The sequence below is a fragment of the Lycium ferocissimum genome, unplaced genomic scaffold (genome assembly GCF_029784015.1).
Source record: "Lycium ferocissimum isolate CSIRO_LF1 unplaced genomic scaffold, AGI_CSIRO_Lferr_CH_V1 ctg5043, whole genome shotgun sequence".
Classification (NCBI taxonomy): domain Eukaryota; kingdom Viridiplantae; phylum Streptophyta; class Magnoliopsida; order Solanales; family Solanaceae; genus Lycium; species Lycium ferocissimum.
This window is the reverse complement of record NW_026725847.1, coordinates 1-22248: the sequence shown is the minus strand read 5'-3', so window position 1 is coordinate 22248 and position 22248 is coordinate 1. Positions and strand designations below refer to the sequence as shown.

At 33.9% G+C, this 22248-nt stretch overlaps 2 protein-coding genes across 2 annotated transcripts; both read left to right on the top strand.

The window, feature by feature from the left end:
• The first annotated feature begins 2891 nt into the window (after positions 1-2891).
• Positions 2892-8818, top strand: LOC132044629 (protein high chlorophyll fluorescent 107). Its single transcript, XM_059435129.1, has 9 exons — positions 2892-3112; positions 4097-5054; positions 5154-5297; positions 6217-6522; positions 6619-6678; positions 6785-7030; positions 7144-7254; positions 7536-7712; positions 8204-8818. The coding sequence occupies exons 2-9, from the start codon at positions 4458-4460 to the stop codon at positions 8594-8596; spliced, it is 2034 nt and encodes a 677-aa protein (XP_059291112.1). The 5' UTR covers positions 2892-3112; positions 4097-4457; the 3' UTR covers positions 8597-8818.
• A 4554-nt stretch (positions 8819-13372) lies between these two features.
• Positions 13373-16649, top strand: LOC132044620 (glyceraldehyde-3-phosphate dehydrogenase A, chloroplastic-like). Its single transcript, XM_059435114.1, is given in 6 exon segments — positions 13373-13519; positions 13646-13759; positions 14610-14682; positions 14685-14910; positions 15452-15696; positions 15994-16649. Coding segments are annotated over 6 exon segments (1209 nt in total). The 5' UTR covers positions 13373-13471; the 3' UTR covers positions 16497-16649.
• Positions 16650-22248: the final 5599 nt, after the last annotated feature.

Genomic DNA, 22248 nt, shown 5'->3' with positions numbered 1-22248 from the left:
CCACCCCAAAAGAAGGCCAAGATTGGGCTTGTGAAGTCTAAAAAGGATTGGGCTAGAAGAGGTTCAGGCTTCTGATTTATGAATTTGAAGTGAAGTTTTTACACGGATTGGCCTTCAAACGCACTGATTTTTAATTTTTGTTCCTCATAATTTTTTTTCTCTAGTACTTATTTAATAAAAATATCCAAATCTGCTTTGCTCGACATAATTTTTATGCGGCATAAGCTTTGTAGTATATTTCAGATTATGTTGAGTGTTGAAAGTTTTGCCTTTTCTGACATAACTTGTGTGGATGTATGATATATATGCTAAAGCTAAATGTATACTTTTCCGAGCGAATTCAAACTTATGAGTGTTGAATATTTTCCCTCGCCCGGCATAACTTCTGAGATGTTATAATACATATGTCGAAGCTAAACGCAAACTTTGCAAAGCGAAATCTAAGTTATGCCGTGCCAAAAGTGTTGAGGGACAAAAATTAAGGAACACAAATTTGAAAGGCAAAAATTAAAGACCACCCTGAAAGAGGAAAATTTGTGCAAATGACCTATTTATGAATGGGATCTTTACACAAAAGCAATCGAATTTACCGTTTACTTTTTTTTCTAACTGGTATATATAAATTATACATTATATATAGACACATATTATATGTTTATTGACTACTTAAATTTAAGTGATGATGAGCAGTTTTTTTTTTTTTTTTTGTGTGTGGAATTTGGAGTCGCTAAGAGCATCCAATCTTCTATTTGATCAAAAAATGCATCAGAACCAAAGTAATTCAATTTATTTGAAAGACCTGATTTTATCATCAGTCTTGTTTTCGATATGCTTAATAAGAAAAATAGCGGTAATAGGACTGTGTTTTGTAGTTGGTACTTTATGTAATTACTAGTTCAGTGGAGCCCGGGCTTCCAAGATTAAGATAATAATGCACTTCATAATGTTTTTAATTAAAAAAATTGTGTACATTTCTTAGGCACAATTCTTTTAAAATGATCGCTTCTTAATCATGTATTATTTGTTAGTTAAATTTTTGATCATATAATTAGATAATTTACTGAAAGAATTGTTATAAGAAAACAAGTTTGCTTGGGATAAACATATATCAAAGAGACAGAGATAACTTAATATTTAGTAATATAATTTAAAGTATGCAAAATGATTTCAAATTGACTATAGTCATAAATTAAAAGGACATTTTTATATTTTATGAATTTGTGAGCATATAACTTATAGTTAGAGGGAGGAATGGCATGTTTTGCTATTCATTGATTAACTACTCATAATTTTACGTGACGATGGTTTATGCGAAAACAAATATGGTGATTATCTAGGTTTAGATGAAATTCAAAATAAATTGAATTCTTTGAAATAAAGTTTAAGAATTGATTTAGTTTGTCATTAACTCAGTGATGCTTTATTCTTAAAAGAAAACTTCCTTACTCAACCAATTAAGGATTAAATGATTTCTGACAAATTAAATTGTTTGCAAGAAAATAAAGATGCAATTATAAATATTTAATAATTATTGGATTGAGGAGTTGACCGCTTGGTAAGCATCTTTTCTCTTTCCTATCCCACTCTATTAAGCAAATTGAATAAAATTTAAAGGTTCTTTTTCTTTTATTTTCCAAGATTTTAATCTATTAATTGTTAGAAAGTTTTAAAATTTATTTTCTATTGTATAGTTGTGTTAAATGTTAAATCTAACTTTATATTTTCAGAATAGCCTTTTTTTTAAACTAAAAATAAGATCAAGAGAAATTTAATGGTAATTTAAGAATTACTAAAGAAAAATTTGATCGATAGAGTACTCTTCCGGTACCAAATGAGTTCTTCAAAGTTACTATCATCACCATTTTGGATTATCTTTATGCATAGTTATTTTTATTGGATGACATCATCACTATTAACAAATTTTTTAGCATTTTTAAAGGGCTCAGAATTGATTATATTGCTAAATTGATTGTATCAACATAAGTAAAAATGAAATAAAATAGGGGCAAAAATAAGACATATAAAAAAGATATACTATCAAAAAGGATTTCAAAGTATCTTGATTTATTGAAATATACTTTGATACATGAAGTAATAAATAGCAACTCTAAGGACAATTTGAAAGAGCAAACCAATTTAATTGGGCTAACCAAATAGTTACAATGTAACTAAGTACTACAAAACTCATTACATTGCCCTTTATATATAATAGTAATTTAATGATAAGGTACTATATAAAAATATAAAAAATTCTCTTAATTTGGTAAAATGAACAAGTAAAATGAAAAATCTATTTTTTTTAATATAAGAGACTAACTAAAAAAAAAAAAACGGAAGAAGTAATTTAAACACAAATGCTTAAAGCTTTATTTCGAATCACATGTTTAAAATATTTTTTGAACTTCATGCCCAAATGTTGTGAAGGAGTAACTTAAGATCGCAGGTTAAACTACACTATCATGTAAAAAATATAGGTAACTACATAGTCAACATATATTACTTGCTCCCTCTGTCGCATATTAGTTGTCAAAGTTACTAAAAATACGTATTATTTTTCAAAATCAAGATGAAATTAATAATTTTTATTCCATTTTACCCTTAATATGAAGTGATCTTTAAAATAACCAATTGATTAGAGTGTAATTTATTAGAGACAGATAAGAATAATACTGTAAAAATACATCTTTCATTTACGATTTGTGACAACTAATATGGGAGGGAGGAAGTAATTCAAATCACTGAATTGTCAACATAAAAAGATAGTAATAAAAAATAGAGAAGAAAGATATGAAATGAAAAAAAAGAAGAAATGACAAGGGGCTGAAGGAGCATACACGCAAGTAGAAAGCAGCACAGCCATACAGTTAAAGAGTGACCCAAATGCAATCTCCAAGTCATCAAGAAATCTCATCCATTCTGTCACACTTTGTTGTTTTGCTGCACAAACAGGAAACACTTCCATTTACTGAAATAACTTCTTCTTCTTGTGTCTCTGCATATTCACCAATCCCATCTCAGGTGGCATTCAAGAAACAAGGAATTCTCATATTTGGTTGGAAATCAGTGGAAAATTTCTTGAGTTCTTTAACCTTCAATCCTATACACTCTAAAAGTAAGTTTGATATGTTTGAATACTCCAACTTATAATATGATCATTTAAACACCTTCAAAATTTATGTGTCACGATGACGTTTCTAGACGTGCATTCTTAAAGTTAATGTATTTAGTTGTCAACTGAGGCTAAGTTAAGGTGTATCTATGTATTATGCCTTTCCCAAATGCTGATAGATATATTCTTGCAGATTATATGCTTGTTGGGTCAATTTTTTTTTTTTTTTTAAGGTATAAAGTAGTCTTGCAAGAACACTTTTTTTTGTTACCCCACTAGCTAACTTAAGGTTTAGCTCCATTTAATTGAGTTTTGATATTTGAAGGTTATCTAAGTTAGGCTAACTAGAATCAGATATTTAATGATAAGCTCTTGGAAATTAATTTTTCTGCATTTGAACACATTGAAGTAATTTGATTTGTCTCACTTATCAAGTTGTGATCATTATTTTGAAATTAAGGTTTAAGGTGTGGATCATGTTTCTTTCGTATTAGCCCCTTTGCATCATTTTAGCTTAGTAGTCTGAGGTCGAAGTGTGACCGTCTCATCTAAAAGATATACAGAAATTCTTTATGATAATGAGTGGTGGTGAGACTCGAACCCTGGATCTCTGCCTGCTATAATTACTATGTTAGAATTGGTAATGAGTGCAGGTGAGACTCGAACCTTAACCTCTGCATGCTCTAATTACCATGTTGAAGTATGTGACAATCTCATGTAAAAGTTTAAGTTGTTAGGGAGAGAACACACTTTTATTTATTTAATTATGTTTTTCACCACTTTGATAAGGTGATTTTAGTTTGTCATGAAGTTTCATTGCTAAGAAAACATCCCATTACAGACTAATTTGGCCTGCGTATAGAATAGTGCACCGCATTGCTATTTATAGAAGCTAAAACATTTTCGAGGTTTTGGAAAGGAAGTATATCTTTGGGATGAAGAAAATTACTACCTCCCCATCCTCATCTTGACTTGTTTCTGTTTCAGAGTAACAAGATATTCTTGGACTGATACACATGAATGCACGCTTGATGGGATAATCTTTCTATGAGAAAGGGCAGTCTTGTAAATTTCTCAAATAAGCCTTGCTTCTCAAAATCCGCTAAACTATCAAGAAGTTTGAGCTAGTTCACATTGATTTCTTACAAGCTCTGAAGTTGATCAGCATGTTCATTCGTTTCCTGTGAAGATATAAACTGATGTAATATCTATTCTTACTAATTATAGGATAGCACTAACTCTTTAGACACAATCTTGTCCTTTCTCCTCAAACCTCACAAAAATCACCATTGTCTTCCATAAAGTAAATTAACAGTTTACCAGAACAAGTGTAGATACAACAAAAGCAATGAGTCAATTTTCATTTACTTCTTCTTCGGGCTCTAATTTCACTCTCTTCTATCATTCTCAGAACCACAATCCTTCAAAGTTTCATGTTTCCATCCCCTTTAGAACATCCCAACCATCGCCTTCACATCCTCTATTACCTCCCTTATGTTCCCGTGAGCCATCTTCCTCATCACCACTTCTTGAAGAAAAGCCAGAAACATCACAATCTTCTTCTAAGTTTTATCCCCAAGATAGTGATGGAGTTGCTGATGAGATCAGCACTACGAAGAAGTCCTTGGAAGAGTTACTTGTGGTTCGTAGGCCGGTGAAGGAACCTTACGGGGAAGATGGTGATGTTAAAGGGGAAGAGATGAGTAAATTTGAGGATTCTCAAGAGAGAAATGATCTTTTGGTAGAGCAACCGTCTTCCTCGTCATTTCCACTTGATGCTGGCCTTAAGAAATTTGCAAAAAAGATGCCAATTTTTGAGCCAAATAGGCTGGAATCTGGATCTGGAGAGAAGCCACTTAAAGTCAATTTAGACTTAGCTCTGTATAAGGCAAAGATTTTGGCTCGAAAGTTTCAGTACGCAGATGCAGAGAAAATTTTGCAACAGGTAGTCGTTCGTTGATCCAAGAAACATTACCATTATCCAGAGGAAACTCAATTATTTGTTAATAATGTTACTGATTTCTGGAGCTTTTTATGCATGGAGTGTATTGATGTCTGGCCTGAAGATGGGAGATCATACGTTGCTTTGGGAAAGATTTTGAGTAAGCAATCAAAACTAAACGAAGCCAGAACTGTTTATGAGAAAGGCTGCCAAGCAACACAAGGAGAAAATCCTTACATTTGGCAGGTTAGCGTTGTAACAATATTTACGAGTGTATTTAGTCTTCTCGTATGCTTCCAAACTACACGCTAATCTTGAGCTTCCGAACTAGCATAGTGTAATGCATAATTTGGATGTCAAGTCTCTCGCATCTTTTGTTTAAGCACGCAGTATTTACTTGAGTTTGCTAGCAGATTTAGTACTAATAATTTGCGACCTAAAAAATGTCGTATTTTGAGATGGAGTAATGATCATTCATACGTTATGTTCAGCTTCATAATGATCTTTAACCTGAACATAAAAGAAATTTGGGCATGTGGAACAGCTGATTCATCTACAAGCATTACGATGTTTTGCAATTATTCACCTTGCTATTGGCAATAATCATGTCTAAGGTCATTGTATTGTACTTTCTCTGAATGAAGTTCAAATTTTCAGATATCCATTGATCGTCTCTTAACATGTACTAGTGGATTGGTCCTTGAGTCTTGTTGTAATGTGTGACCATCTCATTTAAAATCTTAAACTGTTAGAGAGAACAAACTTTTATTTAGTTAAGTATATTCTCAACACACTACTCACGTGTGGGCCTAATTCTTTTTGATGCGCCAACCACGTGGTAGTTCTTTTTTGAAAATGGTGGCGCTGAGACTCAATGTCAGGACCTCTGCCTGCTCTAATACCATGTTGAAGTGTGTGACCATCTCATCTAAAAGCTTTAACTGTTAGACAGACCACACTTTTATTTAGTTAATTATATTCTCAACAGGTCTGTTAGATATTTTTTAGTGGAAAGAAAGAATTAACTGTAAGGATTTCGGGTTCAAGGTCAGAATATGTGTTTAGATGATGTGCTGTCATTGAGAACACTATGACATACTACATGTCTTCTTGCAACTTATCTTTTTTGTATCAGAAGTTCATAAAACTTACTCCTTTGGACTAGTGCTGGGCTATTCTGGAAAATAGGATGGGTAATTTACGGAGAGCTAGAGAACTATTTGATGCTGCCACAGTTGCTGACAAGAAGCATATTGCAGCCTGGCACGGATGGGCAGTTTTAGAGCTAAAGCAAGGGAATATAAAGAAGGCAAGAAATCTTCTTGGCAAAGGCCTCAAGTTTTGTGGAGGTAATGAGTACGTATACCAAACTCTTGCACTCCTCGAAGCTAAAGCAAAACGATACGAAAGAGCACGTTTTTTGTTCAAGCAGGCGACAAGGTGTAACAGAAAAAGTTGTGCTAGTTGGCTGGTAAGAGTTATCCAAAACCTATAATCTGTCTCTGCTCTTTTCCATGCGCATGTCTTTGGTGAATTCCTTATAATGGTTTTGTGTTCTCTTGTGTAGGCATGGGCTCAACTAGAGGCTCAATTAGAGAATAACCGTGCTGCTAGGCAGCTGTTTGAGGTTTGTATTTTCTGAAGTTGATATATTTCCTTTTTATTTCATGCCTTTGTTACATTAATTTCGATTTTACTTATATTTCTTGTATTTGATACTCCTGACAAAGCAGAAAGCAGTTCAGGCCAGTCCGAAAAATAGGTTTGCGTGGCATGTGTGGGGAGTTTTTGAAGGTAATCTCGGAAATATTGACCAAGGACGGAAACTTCTGACAATTGGCCACATGGTGAATCCTAGAGATCCTGTTCTCCTGCAATCACTTGCTTTGATAGAATACAAGAACTCCAGTGCAAACCTCGCACGAGTTTTATTCCGGAGGGCATCTCAATTGGATCCAAGACATCAACCAGTTTGGATTGTAAGACTTCTCTTTTAAATACCAAAATTTCTATAGAAGTTGGAAAAAAATCCTGCATTATTTTCCTACAGTATGTGCATGACCAAATGCTGACTGAACTTGGTACTGATAAGGCTTGGGGTTGGATGGAGTGGAAAGAAGGAAACATTTCCACTGCTCGGGAACTATACCAAAAAGCTCTGTCAATCAATTCAACAACTGAAAGTGCTGCACGCTGTCTTCAGGTAACGTGAATTTTTATTTGATAGAGTAACTTTCCAGTTTGCTTTTCTAAATAGAAGTTTGATGCAAATTGCGGAGGTTATAAAATTCTAGGAGACTGATGCACACTAATAAATCATTAGTCCAAGGTTAGTTAAAGATGACTTGGAACTCTTAAACGCATATTCCTAGCGCACATCTTATCTGTTGTTTTCTCCAATAAATAGTTAAATTTTATTTACATGTAATGTTTCCCGTACGAAATGTACTGAGAAGTTGTTTACTATTTTAATTGTTTTTGTAGGCTTGGGGTGTTTTGGAGCAAAGAGCTGGAAATCTATCAGCTGCTCGAAGATTATTTAGATCGTCTCTGAACATAAACTCTCAGAGCTATATAACATGGATGACATGGGCAAATTTGGAGGAAGACCAAGGTAACTCCGTGCGTGCAGAGGAAATTCGTAACCTCTACTTTCAACAGGTAAATGAGAATTCTCCACGAATATAAGTGAGCGCATTTTTAGCAGTGTTTCAATATACATTACTACTGCTTAATTCAACCAATGCTCCATATAACTTCACTTCCCCTCTTTATAATCACTAGCTGTCCTTGTCCACACTTTGACACCGATTGTGGCATTGGTTACCTATCTTTGAAAGCAAAGGTGGATTTAGAATTTAATCTCTATGGGTTAAACCTTTATGGTTTTTAGCATTGAACCCATTATATTTTCAACTTGTGGGTTTATAACTACTATTTGTTGCAATTTTAATTTTTACACAGATTCATGCTCCTTGTCAAAAGTACTGGGTTCAAACGAACCCTGTAACTTAAAGCTGCATCCACCTCTGCAGTAAATGGTTTTAGCTTCAGAATACTTGCACCTAGTCAATGTAATTTGTGAATAGGATCATACTAAAAACTAATGAAGCAAGACAAATTTCAAATGATCAATTTTCCCTGTGTAACAGCGTACTGAAGTTGTCGATGATGAGTCGTGGATTATGGGTTTCTTAGATGTCATTGACCCGGCGATTGATAGCATAAAGAGGCTCTTGAATTTAGATCAAAACTCTTATTACAAGGTAAAGGAGTCTACTTCTAATACTATTGCTGGAGACGAGACCGATGGGAACACAGAAGAATCAGCTGGCTCCTCCTCGGGTAACATCAATGACAATAACATAGATACAGGAAGCGGCTTTGATTTAGATGATTTTATCCGTGTAATGTTGTCTTTGGACCCTTCAAAACTGGAAGTTCAGCTTCAAACATCTCTAAAGGACCCTCCAAAGATTGCCAGAACTACTAGTGGGGTGTGGCGACCAGCGACGAAAGCTAGTAGGACATCAACAAAACTTTGATTTTTATGAAGTGTACTTTGTTCAATGTATCTTCTTTATCTCATAATTGGCATTGCAACATTCATTAGTGTTGTCAAATGAAGAAGTCTTGAACCACATTTGTAAATTATTTAGGAAGATTGAGAAGAATTGTAATCAAATTACCTAGAAATACATCTACACATATTATGAGAAGCATTGTATAATATCATTGTGAAAAATGCAGTTCATCGTTTCTAGCTATACATTTACACATTATCTTCTATGAGAATTTATATAATGCGTTTCTTGAAAATGCTAATCTGTTCAAATTTTACAAAGATAATTTTCGAGTAATCAATTGAGGATTTATGTAGTGGATATTAATTAGTTTGGAATTGAGACGTAATTATTGTTTGTTGTACAAAAAGTCGAAGCCACGAGGGAAAGAGAGATCAGAGAGGATGAAAGGGATTATGGGAAGCTTCGTTGGTAGTTTACGTCTCTTTAACTAGAGAAACTTGATGTGGTTTATATTAGGTAATTAGTTATTTACCTTGTCTTCCAAGTAAATAATATATCAGATAATATCCTGCATTTATATATATCCATAGTTAAAGTTATGTATATCCGTAGTTTACTTGATGGAAGGAAAGTTTTATTAGAAGTCTGCAATATTATTTTATGCAGAAGTCCTAGGTTAATTTTTTTTTTTTTTGGTCTAAGAGTCCCTAATCTAACTATATAAACGTCTTCAATTCCATCAGTCTAGCATGTTAGCCATAGGCGTAGGCTAGAAGGCTCTTAGCCGTTATGTTATAAGCTGACGGTAGATCAAAGTCGATTTTCTAGTGTACTTGAACAATAATGGCTAAAGGTGAGTTTCAATTTAATTTTTCGCTGCATGGCTCTGTGTATGTATTTGATTTCCAACATATGTCCATTGTTAATCTAGCCAATATTTTGTTTGAATGTGCATTATTGCTACTGTTCCAGTAGTGATTAGCTATTTGACTTGTTTAAAGTTTCAGCCATTCAAAATCTGAAGTTTTGTTGACATGTTTCGTATGAATCAAATATTGTTATTTTCTCAAAGTTTCGTTAATTGTGGCGTTTTCTTTCTTGTACTTTTGCACAACATCTAATATTCTGGAGATTGATTTTTTTCTCTTTTTTAAAGTTAACTTTGGTTCGTAAGATTTAAGGGCTCGTTTGGACGTGATTTTTTCTTTTTCATTTTTTCGCAATACAGATTTTGATCATACATTGGACTGATATTAATGGGTTTTCAGTTTGAAAAAGTAATTTTGACAAATTTTTCAAGTGTTTTTTTTTTTTTAATCACAAAACTTCTAATTTCTTCAAGTTAAATGCATATCCAATTACAACCTCAACTTTCAAAAGAAATTGATCCGGTGATTTTCATCAAAAAAGGTGTTCAAAAAAGCATGTTTGAAATATACACCGTAATTTTTTCAAGTGATTTTGAACACCCTTCACAACACGTAAATCTTTTCCACGTTTCAAATACTCTTTATTAACTTTTTTCCAAATACTATTTTTTCCAAATATCATATTTTTTATGTCCAACGCCTACTTAGTTGCTGCTTTATAAAATAGAGAGTGATACATATGTTTGCCAATATATTTGGGAAATTCTTATAATATATGCATTATGTTTGTATATATTTTGTGTGCCCATTTTAAAATTTGTTCAACATTTTATTTCAATTGATTATTTAGACAAATTATTGTAAAATGTCATTTTTGAGTTTTTCATTACATCTTGTGCTTAGGATTAGCTATAACATCTTGAGTATTTGACAGAAAAGAAATTAATGTATTTGATTACATAAAGTTAAGTGATCGAATCTATAGTGAGATTTATAAGTCCGATTATCTTATTTAAAAGAAATTAATGTATTTGATTACATAAAGTTAAGTGATCGAATCTATAGTGAGATTTATAAGTCCGATTATCTTATTTAAATGGTAACCCGATCCCATTAAAAGCTAATTATTTTGATGAAATTAATTGAAGTCAACTTTGGATTCAAAAGTTTAAACTAAAAAATAAATTTTAATTAAACATTTAAATTGGAAGTTAGCCGTAGTTTCTTAAGATAAAAGTAATTACAACTTCCCAATTTTATCCTTACCAATAAATATTAGTACCCGATGTAAGGTCAATACTAAAGAAAAAATCATAACATTTTTTTTTTATTTGCTTGAGCACATTAAATAGTCATTATTTAATCAACTATGAAAGTTAAATTATTTGATTCACGACTCTTGATAAGAAAGAAGGCCATCAGGGAAGGAAAAAATCATTTCTTCCGTCTAAAATTATCGTAAAGTTCTGTGATATGTACAATAAGATTCAGAGGTAGTTGAAGAATTCACAAAAAATTTCAAAAATTGTACACTGTGATTTTCTTTGAACCAACCACCAACCAATATTGGAGGAGAAGGAGTAGTCTATTTTAATGCCACCACAAAAGAAATATGGATCATTTGTCTCCTCCACACATGTCCTATGAGTAAACATTAGCTTCAATTTGTGTTTATTGGTCTTAAATTTCATGTTATTTGGTCCAACAACAAAATTCTCATGATATACAATCCAGTTTCTACATTTTCATTTTGAATTTATGGATAACAGATCGTTCAATAGTTGCATGAATTTGATCTCCCTATAAAGAAATAATTGATAATAAAATTTTAGCTAGTCACATATCATGGTTAATCATAGCTACTCTAATAATTGACTAACTCAATTTTATATATTAATTTTTAGGGAGATCAGATTTATGCAACTAGTGGACGATTTGTTATTCATAAGTTCAAAATAAAAGTAAAAGAATTGAGATTGTATTTTATGAAGAACTTTGTTGTTGGATCAAACAACATGAAGTTTAAGACTAGTAAGTATAAATTGAAGTTGATGTTTATTCATAGGACGAGTATTAAGGAGATAAATGATTTATATTTGATTATGGTGGTATAACACTAGATTGTTCCTTTTCCTCTACCTACGGAGAATACACCATATTGGTTGGTGATTGGTTCAAGCAAAATCACATTGTGATCAGTAGCTTATGAAATCAATTCTTGAGAAAATTTATGGATTCATCAACATTTTGCACATATCACAGGATCTTACAACAATTTTAGATCGAGGAAATGATTTTTCCTTTATTGGTGGTCTTCACGATTGTGTATCAAATAGTTTAATTTTCCCAGTTGATCAAATAATAATAATCTAAGTTGGTCAAGCAAATAAGATAGTAATGTTTTCTCTTTACTTACATAGTATCAGAAAATAAATTAAAAAACTATTTATTTTTTAAAAAAATATTTTCTAGAAATAAAAAACTCTTGTTGATGTCCTTCATTCCAAAAAAGTCTATTGAAAAAGTTCAGCTTTCCTTATTTCAGATCGGTTTTTGAGGTCGGGGAAATCCTTTTTTTTTTTTTTTTTTTTTTTTTTTAGGAGTACTATGTATTCCAAATCCAAAGGATAAGGGTAGTAGATATCATGTAAAGGAATAAAAAATTTTGAAGCCACTAAATTTGCAATGGGGTTGATGTTTCTTTCAGTGTTAAAACAAGGTTGCTTTTGAAGTCCCAACAAAGATCAATTGGGTCCAAATGTGAAGAATAATATAAAGATGGATATGGACAAAGGATTTCTAGTCATTGGCTGTCCAATGGCAGGGAGTCTTAGCGACAAGGTGGCAATTTCTTATGGATAGCAATAACTGCCATGTGATCAATTTATAAAGACCTTTAATTACTAGAAGAAAAGAAAAATGAAATTGCTCATGAAATAACAAAAAGAACTCTTTGAAAAGAAATTAATAAGAATTTTGCTTTATTGAGATTACATTAAAATATCGATGTGAAATTACTACCTTTTAACAACGTAATCATCGCTTTGCCACAATGGTGAACTTACAACTGAATTTAAGGACGTATAGTTTGAACTTATTAAAGAAGTGTTAGTTTTGTAGTGAAATAAGTTTCCTTCGTACCAAACACACCCTCGGAGACCGAGTAAACTTCTTTTTTTTCTTTTGAAAGAATAATAATAAAAAAAAAGTTTACTTGGTCTCCAAGGGTGTTTTTGGTACGAAGGAAAACATTTTTCTGAAAAATCAGTGATTTTCTTATGTTTAGTAAATAAACAAAAAATATTATTTCAAGAACATTTATATAATTTAGGTAAATACTATGAGAATAGTGGTAGGGTGGGCGAGGATGGAGGGCGATGAGAGGCTGGGGGAGACGATCAACATGAAAATCCATTTATGAAACTTGTTTTCGCTACTTACATCAGAACGTAACTTGACATGTTCTAACAAGTTATTTGCCTTGTTATATAAAATTACATATAGTTACATTTTATATGTCAGTACTGTAAAAGTTGTTTATGCTATTGGTGTTTAGCAGTTAAACTCACTATTTAAAAGAAGTAAAATGAACATATAATTGGATTCAAATTAATTGGACCAGTGAACTCTAGATGGAGTTACTTTCACTTGTTATATACAATTATGCGTAGTTATCTTTAACATAATAGTGTTACTTGTTTACACGCTATCGTTGTCTAGAAGTTAAATTCATTAACTTAAAACAAAAAGAAGCGAATTCAAATTAGTCAAACCAATAAATTTCAAATAACTATTATTAAAAAATAAAAAAAAGAGCAACATATCATGAAAAAAACAAAAAAATCTAGCAAACATATACACTGAATTAGGCAATCACAGCCATACAAAGAGTGAGAGGCTATCTCTCTAGTTATCATCCATAATCTCATCCATTTTCTTCCCTCCATTCATTCATAAACTTCCATACTAAAAACCACTTTCTTCTTCATCACTACACATTACTGTTGCTGCATTTCTTAAAAAAATGGCTTCGGCTTCGGCTGCTCTCTCAGTAGCCAACTCTTCTCTCCAGGTCCCTCATTGATTAATATTATCCTTTTCATTTCTTGCTATTAGCCGATCTCGACTTGTTTGGAACTGAGCCGCAGTTGTTGTTAAACATTTTGTTGAGTTGTTTTTTTATTGTGTTAATGTGCAGGTAAGCAACAAAGGATTCTCTGAATTCACTGGTTTGCGCACCTCATCAGCCGTTCCATTTGGGAGGAAAACTAATGACGACTTGCTCTCTCTTGTTGCCTTCCAGACCTCTGTTGTGAGTACTACTAATCCTATTGCATTATAATCTCTTGAGTGATTGATTCTAGTGAACAATATTGTTAATTATGTGCACTGACGATGTACGTAAACAGTAGATACACGATCAGATCACTTATAAGGTAAATATAGGTAATTCTATATTGTGAGTGCTACTATTGCATTCAAAACTCTTGAGTGATTGAGTACAAGATAGTTAAGTTCTGTGTACAGGCGGTGTAAACAATATATATACATAATCAAATCAGTTATAAGGTAAATTACTGTGATAGCCATTAATTAGTAACATGATCAGAATGTTAACTGACCTGTTATAATAGGTTAAATTATATTGATGGTGTAGGAAATCTATATACCGTCGGTGTATATAACTAAAAATCCTTAAAAAGTAAGACAGAAGAATATGTATCCTCCATATATAGTTGTGATCTGTTCTGATGCTCAAATAAGTGCTATTGTTGTGCTTTATTAAAATTACCACTAGGAGTTAGAAAAAGATTCTTAAACCAAAAAAGAAAAAGAAAAAGAAGTAGCCTCCACAGAAAGATCTTAATGCAAATTGTTCAATTTGAAGAGTTTGAAGGAAGATCAAACACTATTCTTAAAGAAAATTCAGACCACAAAATAAATGATAATATTGTATAGATGCATAAAAATGCAGGGTAAGGTTGCGTACAATAGACCCTTGTGGTCCAGCCTTTTCCCGGACCTGCGCATAGCGGGAGCTAGTGCACTGGGCTGTCCTTTTTATTGTATAACATCTAAATTGTACTTACAACAGTTTTGCTCATTATATAACAAGATGTTTCTTGTGATAATGACATGTAATTGGATTTTATAAAATGTAGATTGGAGGAGGGAAGAACAAGAGCGGAGTAGTAGAGGCAAAGTTGAAAGTGGCCATCAATGGATTTGGAAGAATTGAAGGAACTTCTTGAGGTGCTGGCATGGTAGAAAAGACTCTCCCCTTGATGTCATTGCCATCAATGACACTGGTGGTGTCAAACAAGCCTCTCACCTTCTAAAATATGACTCCACCCTTGGCATCTTTGATGCTGACGTCAAGCCAGTTGGCACTGACGGCATCTCTGTCGACGGAAAAGTCATCCAAGTTGTCTCCGACCGCAATCCAAGCAACCTCCCCTGGGGGTAAGTTCTCTCATACTAACATGTAACAAAAGGATTTAAGTTGTATACGTTCACATATAACGTAAAGAAATTTACATTATTAACTGTAGCTTAACCTATTATAGTAGGTTAGTTATCCTATTTTCTCAAGTTACAAATTCACCTTACTATTTCTTCTTGTTTATACTCGGTTTTAAGGACGACTGGTGTAAAAATTCCTTTACACTTGCAAATTTTTAACGTATAAAAGCTTAGGTTATCACAAAATAGCTATCCACTTTAGTGCAATATGTGTGGTCCAAGCTCAACTTGGACCAGTATTTTTAGTTACTTGTAAGAAAAAGACTAATAGAAACTGTATTATGATACAGGAAACTCATATTATCAGTTGTCTAAACAGAAACAGTAGTTCTAAGTTTTAACATGTCTAGCCATGAATCATGGACAACATGCTTAATTTAGCTCATGTGGTGTCTAACATATAGTACTAGCTTGAGATACCTTATACCTAGTCAACGTCTAATTTCTACAATTGTTTCAACTTTTGTTTATAATTGTTCAGAGATCTTGGGATTGACTTGGTTATAGAAGGTACCGGAGTGTTTGTCGACAGAGACGGTGCTGGAAAACACATCCAGGCTGGAGCCAAGAAGGTGCTCATCACCGCTCCGGGAAAAGGTGACATCCCTACTTATGTTGTTGGTGTCAATGCTGACCTCTATAACCCTGATGAAACTATCATCAGCAATGCCTCTTGCACCACCAACTGCCTTGCTCCTTTTGTCAAGGTTCTTGACCAAAAATTTGGTAAGTCATCTTTATCTAGTAATACACGAGCATAAGTATTATTTACTGTCATTGTACATAACTTAAAGGGAAAAATTAATTACGGGCACTAGCCAAAATATACAAAACCTATACACTGATTATGTATATCATATGTATATTGTATGTATATTATATGTATATTGTATGTATTGTATATATATTATATGTATATTTATACTTAATATACAAAACACACACATTTACCGGCTATTACGTTTTAGAGCGGTCCAAAAATGTAACTCTCCCTTCCATGAATGAATATCTTTCCTTTAATAGGCATTATCAAGGGAACCATGACAACTACTCACTCTTACACCGGTGACCAAAGGCTTCTTGATGCAAGCCATAGGGACCTTAGACGCGCACGAGCTGCAGCTCTCAACATAGTTCCAACCTCAACTGGTGCTGCTAAGGCTGTTTCCCTTGTCCTCCCGAACCTTAAGGGGAAGCTCAACGGCATTGCCCTCCGTGTGCCCACCCCTAACGTCTCGGTTGTGGACCTTGTTGTTCAAGTCTCCAAGAAGACATTTGCTGAGGAAGTGAATGCTGCATTCAGAGAGGCTGGTGACAATGAGCTCAAAGGCATTCTTGCTGTCTGCGACGAACCTCTCGTGTCGGTCGACTTCCGGTGCAGTGACGTGTCATCAACTGTTGATGCTTCACTCACTATGGTCATGGGAGATGACATGGTTAAGGTTATTGCTTGGTATGATAATGAATGGGGTTACTCACAGAGGGTGGTTGATCTTGCTGATATTGTTGCAAACCAGTGGAAATGAAATATGAAAAATAAAAGCAGTACTGCTAAATAGTGGCTTAATTTTTTTTGCCCCGTTTGTAGATTATTATTCCTTTTTGAAAATTGTAATGAGAACCAAAACAATTTTCCACCTTGTGAAATCTCAGCTTCAATAAAAGTTCCCTTTCTTGTCTTTATAGAGTCTGCTTTTGATATACAATTAGAAAAGAACTTTTTGAAACGTTAAAGCTTATACTCCCTCCTTTTCATTGTAACCTGTCTTAGTTTGACTCGGCGCGAGGTTAAAGAAAATAAGGAAGACTTTTGAATTTTGTGGTCTCACACTAAAAATGTGTGTAATTTACCAAAATGCCCTATGGGTTTTGTGGTCCTAAACAAGCCATGTAGACTGAATCGTAGAGTTTCTTTTTGTAACAGAACTAAAAATGAAAGTATGACACTTAGGACCCGTTTGGCCATAAAAATTATTCACTTTTTTTAATTTTTTTTTCACTTTTTTTTACTATTGGGCGTTTGGCCATAAATATTCTAATACAACTCCGGAAATTGTATTCGAATACTAAAACAAGAAAAACTTGTTTTCACAATTTTCACTATTTCCATTTTCACTTTTTGGACCATTACTTTTCTCTTTCAGTTTTCAAATTTTACCCTACAAGTTTTTACTTTTACAAAAATAGCCCCCATTTATTTTAGCCAACAACCAAGTTAATTCACCCAACCACCGTCTTTGTCAAACTTACCTTCATAAAATCTCTTCCCTTCTACAAAGAACTCGCCATGTATTACTCTTTATGCTTTCTTACCATAGTTTTTCATCGAAAAAATTGTGCATCTTCAAGCAAAACCAACAATAGCAACAACCTTCTTTGACGGTAATTGCTAAAATTTATTATTATTTGCTTGATTTGTGCAGACTTTTCAGATTTGTAAACCCTAGGTCAATGTTTTATTGGGGGTTATGTGTTGACAGATTTGATTCTCTTTTCAATCAGGTTATGTATTTACAATTTCAATTTAATTTCTTTTTGCTCAACTGTTGAACATCTTTTATGCTTTAAGTTTTCTTGGTTGCGTCAATTTCTATTTGGCAAGTGCAACTTAAGGTTTGTCTTTTTTAGTAAGTTCTGTAATGCAAATAACACGTGAAGCTGGTTTTGGGATTTCAGACGAGAATTCTGTCGCTGTGCCTCCATCTATTAACAGGGTAACATACTTTAAAGTTTTATTTTCCATTATGCTCATGCGCGCGCCTTCAATTCCATACTTACAAGGCATGTTTTCAGTTGTTATGTTGTTCGAAAATGAAGATAATTTATGTGACAGTTCGAAAATGAAGATATTTTCTATTGTTGTTATATCGTAGAAACGTAAAAGAATGAGCAAACCACGTGGTTCAAATGCTGACAAATGGACGGATGATGACACGTTGATGTTGATCCATATCTTACATGATGATGCAAGGAAATACGCTTTCAATGGTTCTTCCCTTAATGGTCCACGTTGGAGGGAAGTTATAGATGAGTTTTGGATGAAATCTGGCAAGAAAGACGCCTTAGATGAACCTCAAATTAAGTCCAAATACAATCGATTAAGGCGTCGAAACAAAAAAATTCAAGGACATCCTTGCAAATTGCTCTGGATATGGTTGGGACCCCGAAACTAACACCATTACTTGTCCATATGAGATTTGGGCAGAATACGTGTTGATAAGTTTAGTTTAGATGAGTAAAAGCATGTATGTTGTACTTTTATGCGCATTGAACTTATATTTTTGTTTTCAAAAAAGTACATTCAAAAAAGCAAATACTATTTGCAAATACTATAACCAACCACAACTCCAACTCCAACTCCAACTTCAAAAATTCCAAAAAAAGTGAATTTGTTTTTGGTATCTATGGCCAAACGCCTACTTAAATTGAAATGAAGGGAGTATTTATTACAAGACTGTCTATAATTCTAACATCATGCAATCAGGTGATGAATGACCGAACTACCATCAAGAAAGAAACTTATTATACCCATCGGCAACTACAATGAAGACAAGCATAAGTGACTAGAAAAGAAACGATATTTTCAAACGTGTTCTTGAATTTTTTTTTCCGATTTCCGTAAGAGCCTTTCTTATAGAGTACAATTCGGAATAATTTCTGATGTTCATTCTTTCAAATTTCCGTAATATGCAGAACTATAGGAAAGAATAGGAAGAGAATATTTTTTGAAGAGAATCCTCAAGTTGTATTAGGCTACTTAAGGCCACTTGAGGTGATTACAATCATCAATTATATCTCTATTTATACTACTCAAAACCAATTCAAAAGTTCCGACAAATAACTAGATACATGTATCACAATTCAGTAGATACATGTATTACAAACTCCTAAAAGATTTCTTGAAAAACTAAGAGATAATACTGAAAGACTAAATGATATTCTTGAAATAATAAAGGACTCCTAGAAAACATAAAAATCAAGGATAGTATCCTTGTAAATGCATAAATTCCAACACTTCCCCTTAATGCATTTGCTTGACAACTCCAATGCGTTCTCGAAGATAGCAAAACATTTCTCTACGAAGTGCTTTGGTGAAGATGTCGCAAGTTGTTCCCGTCCGGCAATAATGCAACCGAATTTCACCTTTCTCTTGTGCTTCTGATAAAATGGTATTTGATGGAAATATGCTTCATCTTTCATGATCGATCGGATTCTTGGCAACGGCAATCGCTGATTTGTTATCACCGCAATACAAAACAATCCCTTCTTTTTTGTTTTTCACCAATATCTTCAAGAATTCTCCAAGCCAACAATTTCGAGAAGAAGTAGCCTTAGCCGCCGAGACATATTCTCGCTTCTAAGTTGGATCGAGCAACAACACTTTGCTTTTTTGACAACCAAGAACAAATGCTTGAACCAAATAAGAAAGCATAACCAAAAGTACTCTTCATGACATCTATACTTCCAGCCCAAATACTATCGAATAGCCAATTAAGTCCAAATCTCCATCAAATTTGTACATTATCCCATAATCCATTGTTCCTTGCAAGTAGTGTAGAACACGCTTATGGTGCCTCCAAAATGTACTAAGCTTCGTTTCTCGTACGAATCTGGATAATAAACTAGCAAGAAATATAATGTCGTGTCTTGTTGAAGTAAGATATAGCAAGCTTCCAATCAAGCTCCCCGTAAAGTGAGCTATTAGCTTTCTTTGCTCCATCATCTTTTCCGAACTTCTCATTTGTTGCTAATGGTATGGCCACAGACCTGCAATCCATCATTTGAAATTTTTGAAGAATACTTTTAGTATACTTCTTTTGAGATATAAAAATTCCTTCTTTCACTTGAGAAACTTCAATGCCCAAGAAATAATGTAGCAACCCAAGATCACTCATTTCATAGGTTTGCATCATATCTTGCTTGAATTTCCCCTCGCATCATCTTCGCATCATTTCCGTAAAATGAGATCATCCACATGGAGGCAAAATGACAATGCCGCCATGTTCTTGCTTCACATACAAAGTGGCTTCGCTTTACTTCCGAAAATTATTTTTCGTAAAATATGTATCAATTTATTGTACTGTGCTCTTGGCGCTTGCTTCAGCCCATAAAGAGCCTTTTTTTAGCTCCTCGTACACCTTCTCTTCTCGCCCTTGAACAAAAAATACTTCGAGGTTGCTCAACATAAATTTCTTCATCAAGTTTTCCATTTAAAAATGCGTACTTAACATCAAGTTGAAAAATCTTCCATTTCTTTTCTTTTTTTTGCAAGAACAACAATCAAGGTTCTAATTGTCTCAAGACGTGCCGAGAGAAAGTTTCATAGAAATCAATACCTTTTTGCGTGAAACCTCTAACAACAAACCTTGCTTTGTGCCGTTGAATTTCTCCTTCGATTGAGTTTGGATTTTGTAAATCCATTTTAGACTTACAACTTCTCTTTCTTTGGGTACATCTACAAGCTCCCAAGTATTATTTTTCTGAATCATCCGAATTTCTCCTACCATGGCTTTCTTCCAAACTTCATGCTTTATTGCCTCCTTATAATTTTCTGGCTCAATACAGGCGAAGTTTCATATTTGATAGATGTCACTCAACATTCTTGTTCCTCTTGGAGGTGGTTCTTCATTTTCTGCATCTGAGATTTCTCCCCCTTGGGGGACATCTTCCTCTTCCTCATCCTCTTCTTGACTTGGTATTCTCCACCTTTTTTATCTTTCCAATTCCATGCTGTTTTTTCATCAAAAATGACATCTCTACTAACAACAAGTTTGTTAGTTTTGACATCGAGAAGCCTATAGCCTTTTGTCATACATCACTATAACCAAGAAATATATATTTTTGACTCTTTTTCATCCAATTTTTGTTCTTTTTTCTCCAAAGCAGGTCCATGAAAGATAACAAATACACCCGAAAATTTTAAAATGACTTACAAAAGGTTTCATTCCACTCAAGCTCAACCGGTGTTTTGTCCTTCAATGCCTTTGTCGGGCACCTATTGAGTATGCACCGCTCGTATAAAATTCTTTCCTCGCCCAAAAATATTTTCAAGCAAAATTTCTTTCTCATTCATATCGTTCCGGCCATTTCAACAATGGTTCGTCGTTTCTCCTTTCGCATACACCATTTTAGGGAGTGTACCCGTTGTAAGTTGCTTCTCAATGCCTTCATTTTTGCAATATTCTTCAAATCGACCTATCTATTCACCTCCTCCGTCACCGCGAATGGTTTTGATGCCGCATCCTTGCTTCTCAACAAAGGCTTTAAATCTCTTTAACGTAGCAAATGTTTTTGACTTTTCTTTTTCAAGAAATAAACCCAAGTCATTCTTGAAAATCATCAATAAAAATTAGAAAGTAGCAGGCTTCCCGGTAGACGGGAGTCTTCATTGGTCCACAAACGTCCGTATGGATTAGTTCCAAAAGTACACTCGGCTCTCCAAGACTTCCTTTTGGAAAAGACATTCTATGTTGCTTTCCCATAATACAACTTTCACATGGATCCACCTTCGCATTTATCTCGAAAGGCCTCGCACCATGTCTTTTTGCTTCGAGAAGCTTCAGACCATGAAAATTCAAGTGACAAAACCTTTTGTGCCAAAGTCATGAATCATCTACAACTTCATTTTTTAATGCATTGTAATGAATTGTAAAGGAAAGTTTCTTTTTATCATCTTTACTTCAACAATGACTTGATTTGGCTCAATTTTATCATAAATTCTACAATAATTATCTCTAAACACAAGAGAATAACTGTCACACCCTAATTTCCGTTAGGGTGTGATGGGCACCCGACCCTTATTTAGGGCCGAGCGAACCCGCAGACTCGCATAATACTCACAATCCCGCCGGCTCTCAAATTATGACACAAATACATAATGAAAGTTTTTCAAAGAATATGCTTTCTACCTTTTTCGAAGCAAAGAGAATCGTAACATATGTAAACATACAAATCTTCAGAACACAACACATAACAACACCTCGGCTTATATAGCCGCTTACGTAACCGACATCTTATACCCACGACACTCGTTCCGCAAAGTCTCTAACATGGAACATGCAACCGCATCATAATGCCTCGACCGCCGCACCGAGGAAGCCGAGCTCGCCAATCCCGTCGGGAACGTCTTCTCGCTAATGTCTTCAACCTACCTAGGGGTACCGCGCGGCATGAAACGCACTTCGAAGAAAGTGTGAGCCGCATAACATGTACCGAGTATGTGCTACGTAAATACAAAAAGTCGGGATTATATCGAAATAAAGAAAGTACGTAAAAAAA

Coding starts and splice junctions, on each gene's coding strand:
- LOC132044629 (XM_059435129.1), top strand. CDS start 4,458: ATGAGTCAATTTTCATTTACTTCTTCTTCGGGCTCTAATTTCACTCTC. Junction 5,055..5,153: donor CAGAGAAAATTTTGCAACAG/GTAGTCGTTCGT, acceptor TTATGCATGGAG/TGTATTGATGTCTGGCCTGA. Junction 6,679..6,784: donor CTGCTAGGCAGCTGTTTGAG/GTTTGTATTTTC, acceptor CTGACAAAGCAG/AAAGCAGTTCAGGCCAGTCC.